The 20,466-nt window shown below is 43.5% G+C and overlaps 1 protein-coding gene across 1 annotated transcript; it reads left to right on the top strand.

The window, feature by feature from the left end:
* Positions 1 to 9,080: 9,080 nt before the first annotated feature.
* Positions 9,081 to 16,131, top strand: LOC126355580 (trypsin-1-like). The gene is made up of 2 exons (XM_050005944.1): positions 9,081 to 9,491; positions 15,817 to 16,131. The coding sequence occupies exons 1-2, from the start codon at positions 9,081 to 9,083 to the stop codon at positions 16,129 to 16,131; spliced, it is 726 nt and encodes a 241-aa protein (XP_049861901.1).
* The last annotated feature ends 4,335 nt before the right edge of the window (positions 16,132 to 20,466 follow it).

The following is a 20,466-nucleotide window of genomic DNA, read 5'->3' as shown; positions in this document are numbered from 1 at the left end:
GCGCCTTCTCCATCCAACACACACCGAATTCATATACCACCACAAAAATGGTAAAAGCACACTGGACCGTATATATGTCAGCAGAGCAGCAACTGAAAATGAAGGTCACGTCGAAGTCTCTCCTGTCATCTTTTCGGAACGCAGCCTGCATCTCCAGAAAGGAAAGACCGTGGGCACAAGAAGCACGTGCAAGCTAAATACAGAACATCTGCAGGACGCGGAACTGCCCAAGCAAATAGCGGAATCGTGGCAAGAAAGCCTGGCACAGCGCGCACTCTACAGCATCACAACCGAGTGGTGGCTGTCACGAGCGAAGCCGACAATGCGCAGCCTGTTGATGAGATACAGCACGGAAAAGTCATTATGGAGGCGAACCACGGCCGAGTTCTACCTGCAGTGCCTGAAACATGCACTCGACGCACCAGCAATACCTGCCGCAAGTAAGGAGAATCAACGTTCAAATGGTTCAAATTGCTCTGAGCACTATGCGACTTAACATCTGAGGTCATCAGTCCCCTAGAACGTAGAACTACTTAAACCTAACTAACCTAAGGTCATCACACACATCCATGCCCGAGGCAGGATTCGAACATGCGACCGTAGCTGTCGCGCTGTTCCAGACTGAAGCGCCTAGAACCGCTCGGCCACAGCGGCCGGCGAGAATGAAGGCAAAACTCCTTCAAATAAAGAAACAAAAAATAAGAGGCGTCCTCACCAGAAGCAAAACATATGGCGAGGTGGATGAAGAGCCACTCACCATGCACCACCTAAAAAGGCAAAGGAAGATAGCCGCAGGAAAGTGGGTAAGGGAGCTGCAGGACAAGCAGGGGAAGACGCTCACGACGAAAACGGAATTAACAAAGCACATCGAAGACTTTCCGATACACGTTCCGCCGAGAAGCGACAGACGACGCAGCAACTGCTGAAATTCTGCAACACACGAGGAGCGTGCTGACAGACGCAGACAGGGCGTTGCTGACAGAAAATGTCGACGAGGACGACGTCAAAGAAACGATGGAGACCAGCGCCAGAGGAAGAGCACCGGGCGCCGAGGGCATCCCGCTCGAGTTCTACCTCGGATATTGGGAAATACTAGGAGTGCAACTCACGGAGATGGTGAACGAGATACTCTATGGGGTGACAATTCCATCTGGGCTGACCGAAGGGACCATAACGCTCATCCCTAAGAAGAAAGCCGCCCGCCGCAATGAAGAGTTTCGCCAGCTTACGATACTCAACGCCGACTATAAAATAATGGTGAAATGCATCGCCAACAATCTGAAATCGGAGATGAGGAAAGTCATCAGTCCGTGGCAAACGTGTGCGTTACTAGGGAAAAATATATTTGACGCCACATGCACCTACAGGGACATAATAGCACAGGCAGCCACCACCAGTAGCGCAGGTGCCACAATTACGGTGGACTTCAACAAGGCCTTCGACAGGATCGATCACAAATACCACCTAGAGACACTAAACAGAATCTGGTTTGGGCAAAAATTCATTACAGTCATCGAGAAGATAGTAAGTACTGCGAGATCGACAGTAATAATCAATAGTTGGAAAACAAAACAGATAAAATTGGACAGATCCGTGAAGCAGGGCTGTCCACTGTAAATGGCTCTATTCGCTATAGCACTGGACCCGCTGCTGCGGAAACTCGCAAATGACATCAGAGGATTCTCCGTAGGAGACAAAGCAATAGTATGTATAGCCTACTCTGACGACCTAGGCATCTTTATTGAAGATCAGGATGATATTAGGAGAGTAGAAACCATCATGAACACATTCCAAAAATCGTCAGGCGCTCAAACCAACCCCAGAAAAACAGTGCTACTGCCGATGTTGAATCAACGACTGAATCCAGACAGGAAGTGGTACAAAATGGCAGAAAGCCTTAAAGTTCTTGGCATATTTATACAGTCTTGTTCACTTAGAATGGCCGCATACAACTGGAGAGTCGTGCTACACACCATAAGAGGTCTCTCCAGACAGCACGAGAACCGGAAACTAACAATTCACCAGAAAATAAACCTGATAAACATGAAGATCCTTTCGAAAGCATGGTACCTGGCGCAAATCTTAGACACCCGACCGAAACTGCGCGAGCACTTACGCGCGGAGTGTACTACCTGTTCTGGCGTCGAAATATACTTAAAGTGGCGCAAGCAACGTCCTCACTGCCAACGAAAGAAGGGGGACTAGGTCTAGTTGATATAAAGACCAAATGTTCAGCCCTTCTACTAAAACGAACGCTCTCCATCCAGGACAAAAACCCTGACAGCGTCACAGCCAACATAATTGGAGGATACAAGCCCGCATCAGAAAAAGCGGCGGTCGACACGAGGCACATTCCCTTCAGAATGCGACAAGTCAGGCTGCACTACGCCAACAAAAGTTACGTTCTGGACATCGTGACAGACGCAGACAGGGCGTTGCTGACAGAAAATGTCGACGAGGACGACGTCAAAGAAACGATGGAGACCAGCGCCAGAGGAAGAGCACCGGGCGCCGAGGGCATCCCGCTCGAGTTCTACCTCGGATATTGGGAAATACTAGGAGTGCAACTCACGGAGATGGTGAACGAGATACTCTATGGGGTGACAATTCCATCTGGGCTGACCGAAGGGACCATAACGCTCATCCCTAAGAAGAAAGCCGCCCGCCGCAATGAAGAGTTTCGCCAGCTTACGATACTCAACGCCGACTATAAAATAATGGTGAAATGCATCGCCAACAATCTGAAATCGGAGATGAGGAAAGTCATCAGTCCGTGGCAAACGTGTGCGTTACTAGGGAAAAATATATTTGACGCCACATGCACCTACAGGGACATAATAGCACAGGCAGCCACCACCAGTAGCGCAGGTGCCACAATTACGGTGGACTTCAACAAGGCCTTCGACAGGATCGATCACAAATACCACCTAGAGACACTAAACAGAATCTGGTTTGGGCAAAAATTCATTACAGTCATCGAGAAGATAGTAAGTACTGCGAGATCGACAGTAATAATCAATAGTTGGAAAACAAAACAGATAAAATTGGACAGATCCGTGAAGCAGGGCTGTCCACTGTAAATGGCTCTATTCGCTATAGCACTGGACCCGCTGCTGCGGAAACTCGCAAATGACATCAGAGGATTCTCCGTAGGAGACAAAGCAATAGTATGTATAGCCTACTCTGACGACCTAGGCATCTTTATTGAAGATCAGGATGATATTAGGAGAGTAGAAACCATCATGAACACATTCCAAAAATCGTCAGGCGCTCAAACCAACCCCAGAAAAACAGTGCTACTGCCGATGTTGAATCAACGACTGAATCCAGACAGGAAGTGGTACAAAATGGCAGAAAGCCTTAAAGTTCTTGGCATATTTATACAGTCTTGTTCACTTAGAATGGCCGCATACAACTGGAGAGTCGTGCTACACACCATAAGAGGTCTCTCCAGACAGCACGAGAACCGGAAACTAACAATTCACCAGAAAATAAACCTGATAAACATGAAGATCCTTTCGAAAGCATGGTACCTGGCGCAAATCTTAGACACCCGACCGAAACTGCGCGAGCACTTACGCGCGGAGTGTACTACCTGTTCTGGCGTCGAAATATACTTAAAGTGGCGCAAGCAACGTCCTCACTGCCAACGAAAGAAGGGGGACTAGGTCTAGTTGATATAAAGACCAAATGTTCAGCCCTTCTACTAAAACGAACGCTCTCCATCCAGGACAAAAACCCTGACAGCGTCACAGCCAACATAATTGGAGGATACAAGCCCGCATCAGAAAAAGCGGCGGTCGACACGAGGCACATTCCCTTCAGAATGCGACAAGTCAGGCTGCACTACGCCAACAAAAGTTACGTTCTGGACATCGTGACGAACCCCAGCCGCAGAACAGCCAAGAGAATATACTGGGCCCTCAGGGGAAAGACGGCAAGAAACAAAATTGAACACAAACTCCCGCATTACAATTAGAAACAAATATAGGGAAACTTCTCGGAAAACGTGTTGCCTAAACATGCGAAGGAGAGATGGTACAAAATAGTTAACAGAACGTTACCAACCAACCATAGACTGGCGGAGATAAAACTCGTCGCAAGTGACAAGTGCGACGTATGTGCCATGACCGACACCCTCGAGCACCGATTCACCTGCTGGAATGCCACCAACATATGGGAAGCGTGCCAGCAGATGGTGGCCCACATCAACAGAACGGCTCCGGGAAGCATCACAGTGGAAGCAATCACCGCCCAAGACTGCATACCATTTCCACGGCCCGAGCGACTGGCTACTCTCTGGATACTCGCCGTGACGGCACACGCCATCGTAGCGAGGAGGCGGACCGACCAGCTGGCCTTCCTGATGGACCTCTGGGAGGAGAACAAGACGGCCCAGCAGCACAGGCGCTACCGCGGAGAACTTCAGAAACTTCCTGCAGATTCCACTGCAGACAGCGGTCGCCAGAGTCCTCCCCAGCCTGTTACCCTCAGCACCGCCACCAGCCATCTCTCCACGCTCACCACAAGAACAACGTGTGCAGTGACAGTGAACAAGTGCAACAGAAAAGATAAAGTGCTTTCTTCTGTCGCCTCAAATAGTGAAGTATAGTAGTATAAAGTGTTTCTTCTTAGTGAAATCAGTGTTACAAAGTGCTTCTCACCAAACATCTATCATGATCGCAGTCGAATCAGTGTTAAAAGTATGCCCAGTAGCACTGCCACTTTCTTTTTTTCCTTATTTGTACTATATTGTCTAGGATACAAGCATTACTTAGTGGAAAGTGCCAACCACTCATAATTTTTTCTTAAATGATTTCCTTTGCTATGTGCCCTATAAAATTTATATTGTTTACTCACATTTTTCTCTCTGCTTCTCTTATATAATATGACATAATTTACTCTCTTCTTCAATTTATGTGTACTCTGTAGTATATGTAAAATAGTATCTTCCAATTCTGCTCTATTATGCTGATGTTTCCCTCATACTTTACCACCTAACACGGCAAACTAGAGGAAGAGATTAAACCAGAATGCACAATGTGCCTGTGGGATCACAAGTGCATGGCATACAGAAACATGAACTAAAAATCAGTGTGTCGATGCTACACATAAATTATTAGGCCTGTCCTGCAATGTTTTACTCCCCCCAAAAAAGATGACAAATGGCCACGTAAGGGGTTCAAGGAAAAACAATAAGAGAAAAACGAAAAAGAAAACAATATACAAACGAAAACCTATAAAATGACGGTAATGTTAACCAACACTAGGAATATAATAGGTTAATAGAATAAAAGTTTTTTTTAGTGTATCGTTGTTAATATATTTAAATAAATATATATGGTTACAAAAGAAAAAGGTCCGTCAAACAGTTTTAATCTGCCAGGAAGTTTCATATCAGCCCACACTCCGCTGCAGAGTGAAAATCTAATTTTGGAAATATTAAACTTCTGTCACGCAAATTAACTGTAGTATCTTTCACAAACTTCTGTTTATTTCTGAATTCAGACAGAATTTTGGCTATTACAACTTAAAAATGCAACAGATCTACTAAAGAGACTGCCTACACTACGCTTGTCCGTCCTCTTTTGGAATACTGCTGAGCGGTGTGAGATTCTTACCAGATAGGATTAACGGAGTACATCTTTAAAGTGCAAAGAAGAGGAGCACGTTTGTATTATCGAGAAATAGGGGAGAGAGTGTTACGGATATGATACAAGATTTGAGATGCACATAATTAAAACAAGGTGTTTCTCGTTGCGTTGGGATCTTCTCACAAAATTACAGTCACCAGCTTTCTCCTCCGAATGTGAAAATATTTAGTTAACGCCAACCTACATAGGGAGAAAGTACCTCAATAATAAAATAAGGGAAATCAGAGCTTGCATGGAAAGTTATAGCCGTTCGTTTCTCCGCGCCCTGTTCCAAAGTGGAATGATAGAGAATCATTGTGAAGGCAATTTAATGAACCCTCTGCCATACACTTAGGTGTGATTTGCAGAATACCCATTTAGATGCAGATGTAGCAGCTTGTAAAAACTTCTGTATATTTGTAAATTCACTCTGAATTACGCCATTACCAACTACCTTTTTGTTACAAGCAGTATATCAATAATTGTTCTAGCCAGCAATTTACAACAGTCGGATGGACGATTATTCTTGATTCTGCATTCGCAGTGTGACGATAACGCTTTTCTGATGAGAAGTTTTCTGTTCGTATAATCTGAATGTGACATCAAATAAATTTCTAGATCGAATGCTATCCCTCTGTTTTATACTGTCGGCACTTTCATGAGACCGCCTGTCAAAAGCCTAAATAACCACTCTTTGCAACATGGACCGCTGCAAAACGTGAAGCAAGAGAGTCAATGAGATTCTGGAAGGTACCGACATGAATGTGGAGCCCTGCCGACTCCAGTCCCGCAGGCCGCTGCGATAGGTTTGACGGCTGAGGATCCAAGTCAAGTGCCACCCAATCTAGGGAGTCCCACAGATTCTCGGTTAGGTTTAAATCCAAGGAATTTGGTGGCCAGGGGTGTACAATAAACCATCCTGGTGCTCATAGAATTATGCACGTACACTGCGAGCTGTGTACTGATGCTAGATGTCATCGTACAGAGGAAAACTAAACTGCATGTAGTTGGATATGCCACTAAGGATAGATGCATACTTCTGTTGATCCATTGTACCATCCAGAATGACGAGATTTCCCAGAGAATGTCACAGAAACTTTCCCCAGAGCATAACACTCCCTCCGCCGGGCTGGACCTTGCAGAGTGTTTGCTTTCAGACGTTTCACGAAGTACACGCCAACACCCATCCCTCCGATAGGGCATAGAACATGATTCATCTGAAAAAGCTAACTGTCGCTACTCTCTGGATGTCCAGTTGCGGCATTGGCTAGTAAACTCCAGCCATCGTCACCAATGAACAGCAATCAACATGTGTGCATGGACCAGGCGCCTGCTGCGTAGGCACATGTAATGGTCGTTGAAGGTCCTTGGTTTATCTGAGTTGTTAGCTGCTCAAGAGTAACATGTCTATTCCCCTGCACACACCTCCGCAGTTGGCGTTCACCCCTTTCATCTGCAGCGTGTGGTGCATCGAGGTTGCGTCATTGCAGATTTTTGGTGGCGCCAGTCTCGGTGTCTTTTAACCACGGCGGCACAAAACTGCTTATGAATTAGTCTTTTCGGCAATGCTTCCACTCTTGGCGTCAGATAAATGGCTCCGTTTCAGCATTACGATAACGACTGCAGTGTTTCCCGTGTACACTTTACACATCTTATATTCCCTCCACTGCTCCTGCTACCACCTGCCGTCTGTGAGTGATTCTTGTTCTTTGACGCCAGACTTAAGCGGTGGTCACGTAAATGTGACTGGACCGCGTAGTACGTCCCAAGGCATATGTTTTACATTCCAACTCATTGTTCTGTATATGACACAGGTGTAAGGTGGAATTCATTTAATGAAGCGTGTTGCATGTCATCAAATTACACTACTGGCCATTAAAATAGCTACACCAAGAATATATTATCCTAGAACTGACATGTGATTACAGTTTCCCGCAATTTGCGTGCATAGATCCTGAGAAATCAGTACCCAGAACAACCACCGCTGGCCGTAATAACGGCATTGATACGCCTGGGCATGGAGTCAAACAGAGCTCATCAAGAGTAGTGACTGGCGTATTGCGACGAGCCAGTTGCTCGGCCACCATTGACCAGACGTTGTCAGTTGGTGAGAGATTTGGAGAATATGTTTGCCAGGGCAGCAGTCGAACATTTTCTGTATCCAGAAAGGCCCGTACAGGACCTGCAACATGCGGTCGTGCATTATCCTGCTGAAGTGTAGGGTTTCGCAGGGATCGAATGAAGGGTAGAGCCACGAGTCGTAACACATCTGAAATGTAACGTCCACTGTTTAAAGTGCCGTCAATGCGAACAAGAGGTGATCGAGACGTGTAACCAGTGGCACCCCACACCATCACGCCGTGTGGTACTCCAGTATGGCGATGACGAATACACGCTTCCAACGTGCGTTCACCGCGATGTCGCCAAACACGGATGCGACCATCATGATGCTGTAAACAGAACCTGGATTCATCCGAAAAAATGACTTTTTCCATTCGTGCACCCAGGTTCGTCGTTGAGTACACCATCGCAGGCGCTCCTGTCTGTGATGCAGCGTCAAGGGTAACCGCAGCCATGGTCTCCGAGCTGATAGTCCATGCTGCTGCAAACGTCGTCGAACTGTTCGTGCAGATAATTGTTGTCTTGGAAACGTCTCCATCTGTTGACTCAGGGATGGAGGCGTGGCTGCACGATCTGTTACAGCCATGCGGATAAGATGCCTGTCATGTCGAGTGCTAGTGATACGAGGCCGTTGGGATCCAGCACTGCGTTCCGTATTACCCTCCTGAACCCACCGATTCCATGTTCTGCTACCAGTCATTGGATCTCGACCGACGAGAGCAGCTATGTCGCGATACGATAAACCGCAATCGCGATAGGGTACAACCCGATTTTTATTAAAGTCGGAAACGTGATGGCACGCATTTATTCTCCTTACACGATGCATCACAACAACGTTTCACCAGGCAACGCCTGTCAACCACTGTTTGTATATGAGAAATAGGTTGGAAACTTTCCTCATGTCAGCACGTTATAGGTGTCGCCACCGGCGCCAACCTTGTGTGAATGCTATGAAAAGCTGATCATTTGCATATCACTGCATCTTCTTCCTGTCGGTTAAATTTCACGTCTGTAGGACGTCATCTTCGTGGTGTAGCAATTTTAATGGCCAGTAGCGTAGTTGAAGGTTTCCTTCTAATGAGTATTGATAGTTCTGCTTTATTGTGGATTTTCCTCCATCTGTTGTACTTGATAAAGTATATAAAACGAGAAAAACGGTAGATATTAATATCGAACTTGTACTGAGAGATATGGAGGCTAATGAAGTACGTTAGCTTATTGTTTTGGTTGAAAGTGGCCGATAAGTCTGAAGAGGTACAGATAACCGATAAGACGGGGGACACTGAATAACGTGAGAGCCAGTGCTGAGATCAGCCAAGCACAGCCATGTTGAAGGCAGCCTTACCCCTTTGCCTGCTGTCTGTAGTTTGCGGTGCTGCGCCTTCCACGGTGTCTCTCAGGCTTCTTACACTTGAGATTAATGATCGGATATTGGGAGGCGAGGTTGCGAACATCTCCGATTACCCGTGGATGGTCTCAGTAGAGTACTTGGAGGCGCACCGCTGCGGCGGTACCATCGTCAGCTCCAGCTGGGTGATGACTGCGGCTGCGTGCATCTGGGGCACAACCGCCAACAACTTTGCCCTGCGGGTCGGCACTTCCATTCGAGAGAGTGGCGGCACCGCCTACTCAGCCTCCCAGTTGTTCTGGCACGACGATTACGTTGCTGCCACATCAGACTACGACATTGGTTTCTTCCAGACTACTAATCCAATCTTGTTTGATGACAACGTTCAGGTACTGTGAACAGCTGCATGTCAGATTCATTCACGAAATACCTAACTAGTAGAGTTCCAAAGCCTTTTCATCATCTTCCGCGGCAGGACCTGTATAATTGCCATTTCTGCCTCTATCACTTCAGACCTCTGTACATAAAGGGTATGGTTCAGATGGCTCTGAGCACTATGGGACCTAACATCTGAGGTCATCAGTCCCCTAGAACTTAGAACTACTTAAACCTAACTAACCTTAGGACATCACACACATCCATGCCCGATGCAGGATTCGAACCTGCGACCGTAGCAGTCACGTGGTGCCAGACTGAAGTGACTAGAAACGCTCGGCCACCACGGCCGGCTTTACACGTGTACTTATGTCATTTGAAGACTAATAATTGTAGCTATTACATGTCATATGTTTTAGCTTGGTTAGTACCTCCAAGTACATGAGGCAAAAGCAAGCCACTAATGCTTATTTTCCCTTATTTTCTTAAATTCCTGGGATTACTACTTGATAATAAATTCAGTTGGGAGGAGCACACCACAGAACTGCAGAAACGCCTTAACAAATCTGTATTTGCAATACGAGTGTTAGCAGACACAGACGACATAAAAATGAAAACGCCTGCATATTTTTGCCTACTTTCATTCCATAATGTAATATGGTATAATATTTGACTCTTCAAGTCAAACAAAAGTTTTCAGGGTCCAAAAGCGTATAATACGTATTATTTGTGGAGTAAATTCACGGACGTCATGTAGACACCTCTTCAAAGAACTGGGTATACTAACCACTGCCTCTCAGTATATTTACTCCTTAATGAAATTTGTCCTAAATAGTATATCTCTTTTTCCAACAAACAGCTCAGTTCATACATACAATACCAGGGACAAAAATGATCTGCACAAAGACTTAAAAGCACTTACTTCAGTTCAAAAAGGGGTCCACTACTCAGGAACACTCATCTTCAATAATTTGCCAGCAAACATACAAAATTTAGTTACAAATAAAGATCAATTTAAAAGGAGTCTGAAAGACTTACTAGTGGCCAACTCCTTCTACTCCATTGACGAATTTTTTAATAGAAACAAATGATGTATTGTGTATATTCATACTATTAGTATTGTTATTTCATCAAAAAAAAAGTTTATATGTTCCATATCCACTAGGATCTCCTCGTTATGGATCTATGGAACGAAAAACTAATCTAATCTAATCTAATCCCCGGGAGGAGGAGGTCAGGTATTGAAGTGTGGAGGTGTGTGCGACAAACTGTTTGTCTATACTGACCAGCGTAGTCGATATAGTGGTGCAGTTACGACCGTGAAAAAACATCACACCGTAAAGTTTGTGACATGTTTGTGGTTAGACTGTTCAATGTAGATTGTTCAGCACATAGGAAGAAACAACCAATATCCTGATGTGCGTATATATTAAGATGCCGCATACAAAAATATCTGCGATTATATCCGTTACACAATTTCTAAAATAATAATTCTTACCAAACTGATCAATGAATTCTGCACGCATAGTTCATCAAGATAAACACTGCTATGATCTAAGAGCTGTAGCTAATTATGTCACTCATTCCTGAAAACGAAATTATAATGAATCTCTTTATTTATTTCCAAAACCCTTCAGTGAAGATACAGATTGTAAAACATTTTGGGAAACTCGTATGTTTATAAAAACTTTTGGATGTGGCCTTAGCCACAGTCATGCATTTCTTTTTGAAACAGTAACCGCCATCTGAAAGGGTATTATTATATTTATATTCTTTAATATTTAGATTTCGGCTTTTATATCATTGTCAAGTGACATGCTAAATGTTGTTAAACCATTATTATGTCATATCTGTCACGATAAACAAGACTAACACATGTAGCTATCAAACTGTACATGATAACGGCAAAAAGCCCAAATATAGATAGTACAGAAGATAAATGTAGTACTTCACAATCAAATGGCGGTTTACTCTGTCATATGTTTATGCTACAGGAATCAATGTGGAAACAAAGGGTCTCCTGATAGTGCTGCACATCTATTAAGCATTATATCACCAAATAAGTACACTTTTTCAAAGAAATGCACTTTATGTTTGTTCCAAGAAAAGGTTTTCAGTCATATCACAGCTATTGATCAGTTTCACTTTGCAAGTAAATTAGAATAAAATGGTTAACTGAATTCAGTTGGCCCTGCATACTGAAGCTGTTGTACTTTTCTACTTCTCAGTGCCTTAGCAATCCAGTGATAACGTCGTCGCCCATTTGACTAATATTGCTTTTTTTTATTTACATATCTATCTTTGGAAATTTGGAAATTTTTGGTAAGTTTCTATGAGACAAAACTGCTGACATCATCTGTCCCTAGGCTTTCACACTATTTAATCCAAAACTAATTTACGTTGAGGACAACACACACACCCATGACCGAGGGAGGACTCGAACCTCCGACGGGGAGAATCTTGCGAGCTGTGACAAGGCGCCTAAGAGTCTGTCGCTACCCCGCGTGACTATCCGTGTTTGTATTTATGTTAAATACTATATTACCAAACGATATTGGAGTAGCTGTGTTGTTAAAAAGAACGTTGCAATGTTCCTTCATACACGCAAACAGGCACTGTGGTGACTATAGCAGTCTTGAAATACGAGAAATACATTTTCAGTTGTGGAAACTGACAACTGTTAGCTGTACAATGGAATGATGACAGTGAAAATTTGTGCCAGACCTGGGCTCGAAACCGGATTTCCAGCATGTCCGAGGGACTACTACATCGTTCTTCTTAACAACACAGGCACCGCAATATCGTATTTATCCGCCGATATCAGGAAGCGACTTTCAGTTAATATTTTCTCACCTGTACGGAAATTTCCTTGCATTGCCCTCTAGGAGAGTTATTGAATCTTAGAGATACGAGAAATGAAGTATTTGACAATATACCAACATGAATAAAATTGAATAAAATGTCTTACAAACTGCGTGTTACCAAACGCAGTTTTATGGTATTTATCCTTAGGAATATTCTCTATATCATGGGTGGAATCTTGAATAGAAATGTGTATTCAGCAACAAATTTGTGTCGCGCGTATTATGTAATTCTACAGAAAAAATTTTACCGATGCACATTCCGTGGCATAAAGTTCATTTCTTTATACAATCTGTGCGACAAACTACAGTAAGCATACGTCATTAAACTCAGCATTTAGGATTGATAGTCGGCCGTCTGGCCGAGCGGTTCTAGGCGCTTCAGTCAGGAACTGCGCGACTGCTACGGTCGCAGGTTCAGATCCTGCCTCGGACATTGATGTGTGTGATGTCCTTCGGTTAGTTAGGTTTAAGTAGTTCTAAGTTCTAGGGGACTGATGACCTCAGATGTTAAGTCCCATAGTGCTGAGAGCCATTTGAAATTTAGGATTCATATACAATAGCACAGATCATCTTGTTTTGAGTAAATGAAGAATTATTTGAATTAACTACATTTATTTAACGTAGCGAAGTGGCCCAATATGTGGCTGTTGAAATAAAAGAATACAATCGCCCATTTAAATGTTACACTTCGGTGCAGCACTCCATACAGAACCTTGACCTGTGCAATAATTGCTGTACCATCCCCACAATTATGGCCACACAAAACTTCATTACATTCATGCTCACTAACGAAACTGCAGCAGACGGTTCTCCTTTGAACGATTTTCTGTTCCTCTTTACGAAACTAGAAGGACGCCACGAGTGTCAACTCACATAAGACAACTCTTAGACGTCGTTGTGGATGGAAATACGAGTAGGTTCCTCCGTGTTGTGGTTAGACACACAGACCATTGAATCACGGAGTTGAACCTAAAGGTGAAAGCAAAACTCAGTGCAAAAGGCGAACTAATGCATCCTAAGTACTTAAAATGAGCAGGGTGAAATAACGGTTGCGTTCTGTTCAACATGATGTGCGTCTCTGCATGAGAACAAGATAGGTATGCTAGTCTTATATGATAAGACACGAAGACTCCTGACCGCAGCTTTCAAAACAGGATACGTAGTCAGTTCAAATACCGGCAGAATTTTCAATGAAGCTTCCACAGAAGCACTAGTTAAATCGTGTTATAGACCACAACCAAGGAAATTAAATACTGATTTATTGCATCATTGATAAAGAACTGCCTTTTTGGTTGAGCACTGAAATTTAGTTCCTGAATTTCAAACTTAGGGGCGATCGACAGGAAAGCTCTTCCAAGCGGCACTAACTTACCATACGTTTTTGTTTTGTTCTTTTTTGCCATTGATCAACGTTTATTTGATACTTCGTTTTGGATGTCCTACTGAACATAAAAATATCCATAACGAAATAAATGAGTACGTTGCTCGAAATCTACGAATTGTATATGATCTGTTTTGGTTATTACAGATTTTTAACGTTTTTTTATTACGTAGCTTTCTTGTCTGTTATTTCGATACAAATTTTGCAATTCATGTTGAGCGAACTTCGCGATTAGGTAGAAATCAGAAACTTTAAATATATCTCAGAAATGAATGGCAATGGGTCATTAACTCCTTTTCTTGTCTAGTGGCGGAGGGTGCCTTGTACGCCGCTACTACTTCCTGACGAATTAGTCACTTGAATCTTTCATCGTAGCTCACAACTCGATGATAATGCAATATCAACCTCCTTTCAGGTCTGGAGTGTGTACCACTTCTATTTCCACCTTTACCTGTTCCTCTTGCAAAAATTTTGTGGTAAGAACTGTTACTGGTATATCCTCGCGAGAGCTCGATTCTCTCTAATTGTTTACCTCCGAGGGCTTTTCGTGAGATAATTGTAGGAGGAAGCGATGTATTGGTTGATTCCGGAAAAGAGAAACTAAAATAATCCTGAAATTTACCATCTGTCACTGTAGCAGTTTCATCAGGAAGTTTGAAATATATTGGGAAAAAGTTGACAACGTTAGGAAGAAATAGGTTGCTACTTACCGTAAAGATGACACGTTAAGATGCAGACAGGTACATTTTAAGACACTTACACATTAGTTTTCGACTACAACATTCGTCAGAAAAAGCAACAGAAACACACACATACTCATTCACACAAGCAAGCGCGCTTCACGCACACATGACCGTCATGTCTGTAAGCTCGGACCAGAATGCAAGAGGTGTGCTTGCTTGTGTGAGTGTATGTATGTGTGTTTCTTCTTCTGACGAATGTTGTGGCCGAAAGCTAATCTGTAAGTGATTTTTAACTGTGCCTGTCTGCTATTTAACACGTCATCTTTACGGTAAACAGCAACCTACCTTTTCCTAACACTGACATTCCAACCAGGATTTTCCATTGTTTGCAAAAAAATTGATACACACAGGATTAAATGCTGAAAAATAATTATTACAAAATATTTTTTCAATTTAACACATTTTTAAAATGGACTAAAAAGTATAACGTAATTTCTCTTTGCACTATACTTATTCCTGGCCCCATACAGATATTCCTGAAAATTTGTTCTTTAGTAGTTTTAATCGCTATGAAAATACTTGTAGAATTAAAACGAAAAACATGAGGTGCATGCCACATATCATTGATGCATGAAGAGATCCCTTCCTTGCTATTATCTGTTGCATACACCCCAAGTTTTTCCTTTCAAATTCTGCAAGTAATTCCTTACCTATCAAAAATTCACAAGCACGTATTTTCACGATTATGGGGTTTGAATCTGTATGGGGCTGGGAGAAATTATTTTGTACTTTATAGCTTGTTTTAAAAATGTTTTTTATTCAAAATATTTTACTTAAATTCGAGGGTTGCCCAGAAAGTAATGCACCGCATATTTTTCTCAGCTGAAAACAATGCTATGAATGCAAAACGTTGCGTATGTATTATTTGAAGTCTCCTCAGTGAGGGCACCAAGTATCCGTCACTTTCGACAGACAGCGTAGCTGCATAACAGTTTCGAAATGGCGTCCGTATGTGATGTACGTTACATGCAACGTGCTGCCATTGAATTTCTCACTTCAGAAAAAGAGACTGTGGGGTATATTCATAAACGCTTGTGCTGTCTATGGAGCATTTGCTGTCTACAGAAGTACAGTTAGTCGCTGGGTAGCGAGGATGTCATCAGAAGGCGGTTCGGCCCAGCTCCACCATTTGCAGCGGCCGGGGAGACCATCCACGGCTGTCATACCTGACAAGTTGCAGCGTGTTGATGTTGTCATTCGCGGGGTGAGAGGCATTACGACTCAGCAGATGGCGCTGTATCCGTCAATAAGCAAAGGAAGTGTGGATGCAATTATCCGCAAGGTGGATCCGCGGTGTCTAACGGTGTGTCACAAATCGCACAGAAAAAATATTTGACTTGATTTGCTGCAGTGTTTTGAAGCTGAAGGAGAGGCCTTTTTGTCCAACTACCCGGAGCAGCTGCACGCCGTTAACACGATCATCATCGACCGATCCGTGTGCAACGACACCTACGAAGGCCTCGTAACCGACAACATGATCTGCGCTGGAGAACCAGAAGGCGGCAAAGACTTTTGCAATGGTGACCATGGTGGCCCATTGGTTGTAGACTCCACACAGTACGGAGTCATCTCGTGGGGCTACGGCTGTTTCTATCCACCGTACCCAGGAGTCTACACGGATATTGTTGCACTGCGTTCCTGGATTAATGAAGCAATTGGAGTGTGATAAATTTTTTCTCCCAGTTACCTTCAAATGCTTGAGTTTGTAATATAACTGGGTTGTATTTATAATTCTATATGGAATGTAATACAGCAAATTAGTGTAAATGACTCAATGATGGCGGAAACGAGTCGTCTTCTTGGTATTAAAGTAGAGAAGGTAACTGAATTTTCTTACCCCCTAAAATTGGTCCCAGCCCTTCCCTTACACACAGAAGGGGAGAGAGAGACAGAGATAGGTATATATAGGCAGAGAGAGATTTGGTAATGATTATTTACTATACCTAACGATCTTATTTAAATCCTTATCTACAGTATTTCGTGTCGTGTTGAAGGCAGGGGACACATTTTTAACATGCATAACGACAATTTGTTCAATTTATGGATGACAACATAGCCATGACCAAGACATCGAAACTGAGTAAAGAAAACCTCTACAAGTAACAACATCAAGAAAGGAAGATTTATTCCGGATGGAAAAAGGTAAAACCGTGAAACATGAAACATTACACATGTTGGATGTAATTTCAGTAAAAGATCAAGGCCACATCTGTGAAAGTTATGAAAAGATCTTGTGTGGAGCAAGTCGGTCTACAACTAGATGGCTCCACGCTTCTCTACGTCTGTGTAGGCCTCGAAGAGAAGTACTTGATATCTGCCACAGGACGTGACTGCTATTTTGTACACGGTGAATCCCTACGGGAATGTTTACATACAGCCGGCCGCGGTGGTCTAGTGGTTCTAGGCGTGCAGTCCGGAACCGCGGGACTGCTACGGTCGCAGGTTCGAATCCTGCCTCGGGCATGGATGTGTGTGCTGTCCTTAGGTTAGTTAGGTTTAAGTAGTTCTAAGTTCTAGGGGACTGATAACCACAGCAGTTAAGTCCCATAGTGCTCAGAGCCATTTGAACCATTTTTTTTGTTTACATACAGCGTGCTTGTTACCAAAATAAATAAAAAATTTGCGCTGGTTAATATGTGCCGAGATGGCAAAAGTCATGTTATGCCCCCTAATATCATGTCAGACCTCCTTTTGCCCGGCGTTGTGTAGCACCTCGACTTTGCATGGACTGAACAAGTCGTTGGAAGTCCTCTGGATAAATACTGAGCTACGCTGCCTCCACAGCCGTCTATAATTGTGAAAGTATTGCCGCTGCAGGATTTCGTGCACGAACTGATCTCTCGATAATGTCCATAAATGTTCGATGGATTCATGTCGAGCGATCTGGACGGTCAGATTGTTCGGTACAACTGTCTAGAATGTTCTCCAAACCAATCGCAACAGTTGTGGGTCCATGACATAACATCGTTGTTTGGTTCAAAATGGTCTTTAAGTAGCCAAAAAAAAACCATTTCCAGTCAACAACCGGCTCAACTGGACCAGAGGCCCAGTCAACTCCATGTAAACACTGTCCCCACAATTACAGAACCATACCAGTTTACACAGTGCCTTGATGACAACTAGGGTCTATGACGCCACATTCGAATCCTACCATCAGCTGTTACCAACTGAAATCGAAACTCATCCGAGCAGGTTGCTGTTTCCCAGTCGTCTGTGGTTCAACCGATATGGTCACAAGCCGAAGAGAGTCAATGCGGCCGATGTTGTGCTGTTAGCTAAGGCAGTCACCATATGTCGTACTGTAAGCCAAGGCACTCACCATAGCCCATTAATGCTAATTTCTGGGTTGTTTTACACAATGTTGCTTGTCTGTTAGCACTGACAACTGTATCCAAACGCCGCTGCTCTTGTTCGTTAAGTGAAGGCCATCAGCCACTGCGTTGTCCGTGGCGAAAGGTAACGCCTAAAATTTGGTATTATCGGCACGCTCTTGACGCTGTGGATTTCGGAATATTGAATTCCCTAACGAATTCCATGCGGCCAACTCCAGTCACCACTCCGCGTTCAAAGTATGTTAATTCCCATCGTGCGGCCATAGTGATCTCGGAGACCTTTTCACATGAATCACCTGAGTACAAATGACAGCTCCGGCAATGCATTGCTGTTTTTTACATTGTGTATGCGACGCTACCGCTACCGCTATCTGTATATCTGTACATGTGCACATGTGCACATCCCATTACGTTTGTCACTTAAGTGTTTTGTCTTGAAGTACTCCTAAACTCCGTTGCACAGCAGCATGTTATCTTTAGTTTTGATGGGGGCTGTTTATTTATAGTTGACACCTAGAAACAGATTCTGACTTTTTTCTGGTCTTATCCGTCACCCTCTCATGGTCTGCATGTTATTCTGGATTTGAAAATGAAAATGTTAGTAGTACAGGGCAGCCAGATGCCCTTCGTGTTGGCACTCCAGCCCCCTGCCCCCCATCCCATCCCTACCCGGGACGTAAGACGCGTACAGCTGCCTGTGTCTGGTGTCATCCATGTGAATGTGTGAGACAGAGTTTCGAAATGCCTGAAGATCGTGTAACTGTGGCGGAACTTGACTTTGATTGCTGTATTCACCTAATGAGTTGTGGAAAACCACCTAAAAATGACATCCAGTCCGGACGACACACCGTGCCCATCGTTATCCCACCCAGCATATTTGATGCGAGTCCGACGCGCCTTCCCGAATCCTGGAGGTGGCTTGCTAACGCTGGCTGTTGAAACCGAAGACTGCCACGAAGGACCAATAAAAGAAAAGCTATACAATGACGATTTCTCTGTATTTTGACTTCGAAAAATTTGAAAGATCTACATCTACATCTACATCTACATGACTACTCTGCAATTCACATTTAAGTGCTTGGCAGAGGGTTCATCGAACTACAATCATACTATCTCTCTACTATTCCACTCCCGAACAGCGAGCGGGAAAAACGAACACCTAAACCTTTTTGTTCGAGTTCTGATTTCTCTTATTTTATTTTGATGATCATTCCTACCTATGTAGGTTGGGCTCAACAAAATATTTTCGCATTCGGAAGAGAAAGTTGGTGACTGAAATTTCGTAAAAAGGTCTCGCCGCGACGAAAAACGTCTATGCTGTAATGACTTCCATCCCAACTCGTGTATCGTATCTGCCATTCCACCCCAACTCGCGTATCATATCTGCCACACACTCTCCCCTATTACGTGATAATACAGAACGAGCTGCCCTTTTTTTGCACCCTTTCGATGTCCTCCGTCAATCCCACCTTGTAAGGCTCCCACACCGCGCAGCAATATTCTAACAGAGGACGAACGAGTGTAGTGTAAGCTGTCTCTTTAGTGGACTTGTTGCATCTTCTAAGTGTCCTGCCAATGAAACGCAACCTTTGGCTCGCCTTCCCGACAATATTATCTATGTGGTCCTTCCAACTGAAGTTGTTCGTAATTCTAACACCCAGGTACTTAGTTGAATTGACAGCCTTGAGAATTGTACTATTTATCGAGTAATCGAATTCCAACGGATTTCTTTTGGAACTCATGTGGATCATCTCACACTTTTCGTTATTTAGCGTCAAATGCCACCTGACACACAATACAACAATCTTTTCTAAATCGCTTTGCAACTGATACTGGTCTTCGGATGACCTTACTAGACGGTAAATTACAGCATCATCTGCGAACAATCTAAGAGAACTGCTCAGATTGTCACCCAGGTCATTTATATAGATCAGGAACAGCAGAGGTCCCAGGACGCTTCCCTGGGGAACACCTGATATCACTTCAGTTTTACTCGATGATTTGCCGTCTATTACTACGAACTGCGACCTTCCTGACAGGAAATCACGAATCCAGTCGCACAACTGAGACGATACCCCATAGGCCCGCAGCTTGATTAGAAGTCGCTTGTGAGGAACGGTGTCAAAAGCTTTCCGGAAATCTAGAAATACGGAATCAACTTGAGATCCCCTGTCGATAGCGGCCATTACTTCGTGCGAATAAAGAGCTAGCTGCGTTGCACAAGAGCGATGTTTTCTGAAGCCATGCTGATTACGTGTCAATAGATCGTTCCCTTCGAGGTGATTCATAATGTTTGAATACAGTATATGCTCCAAATATAACAATATTTATTGATAAACGGTCACCCGGACATCCCATTCCATTTGAAGGTTACCTGTTTAACACCTACCAGAAACAAATTCAAAAATTTAAAATGTTTTTGTTATCTAATTATAAACAGTTGTATAGTCTTACATTAAATCATGTATGAATAAAAATCCTAAGTTAAGATGGCATTTTTCTTTACTGATTACCGCTTTCGGCTCATTATCGAGCCACCTTCAGATCCAAAAATGCAGAACACTGCGTACAAAAGCTGAACAATAAGAAATACATTCTATACTTAAATTTCCATTACGCTATTCATACCAGTCTAAAATGTTGTTCAATGTGTGACACTCATTACACAT

Source organism: Schistocerca gregaria, chromosome 3, assembly GCF_023897955.1.
Source record: "Schistocerca gregaria isolate iqSchGreg1 chromosome 3, iqSchGreg1.2, whole genome shotgun sequence".
NCBI classification, from domain to species: Eukaryota; Metazoa; Arthropoda; class Insecta; order Orthoptera; family Acrididae; genus Schistocerca; species Schistocerca gregaria.
The sequence above is the reverse complement of the archived record's forward strand: the minus strand, read 5'-3'. Positions and strand labels throughout refer to the sequence as shown.

What these genes read in the sequence shown, in the direction of transcription:
- LOC126355580 (XM_050005944.1), top strand. Translation starts at nt 9,081, where the DNA reads ATGTTGAAGGCAGCCTTACCCCTTTGCCTGCTGTCTGTAGTTTGCGGT. An exon ending in TGTTTGATGACAACGTTCAG is followed by an intron (nt 9,492 to 15,816) that starts GTACTGTGAACA and finishes GATTTGCTGCAG; the next exon opens with TGTTTTGAAGCTGAAGGAGA.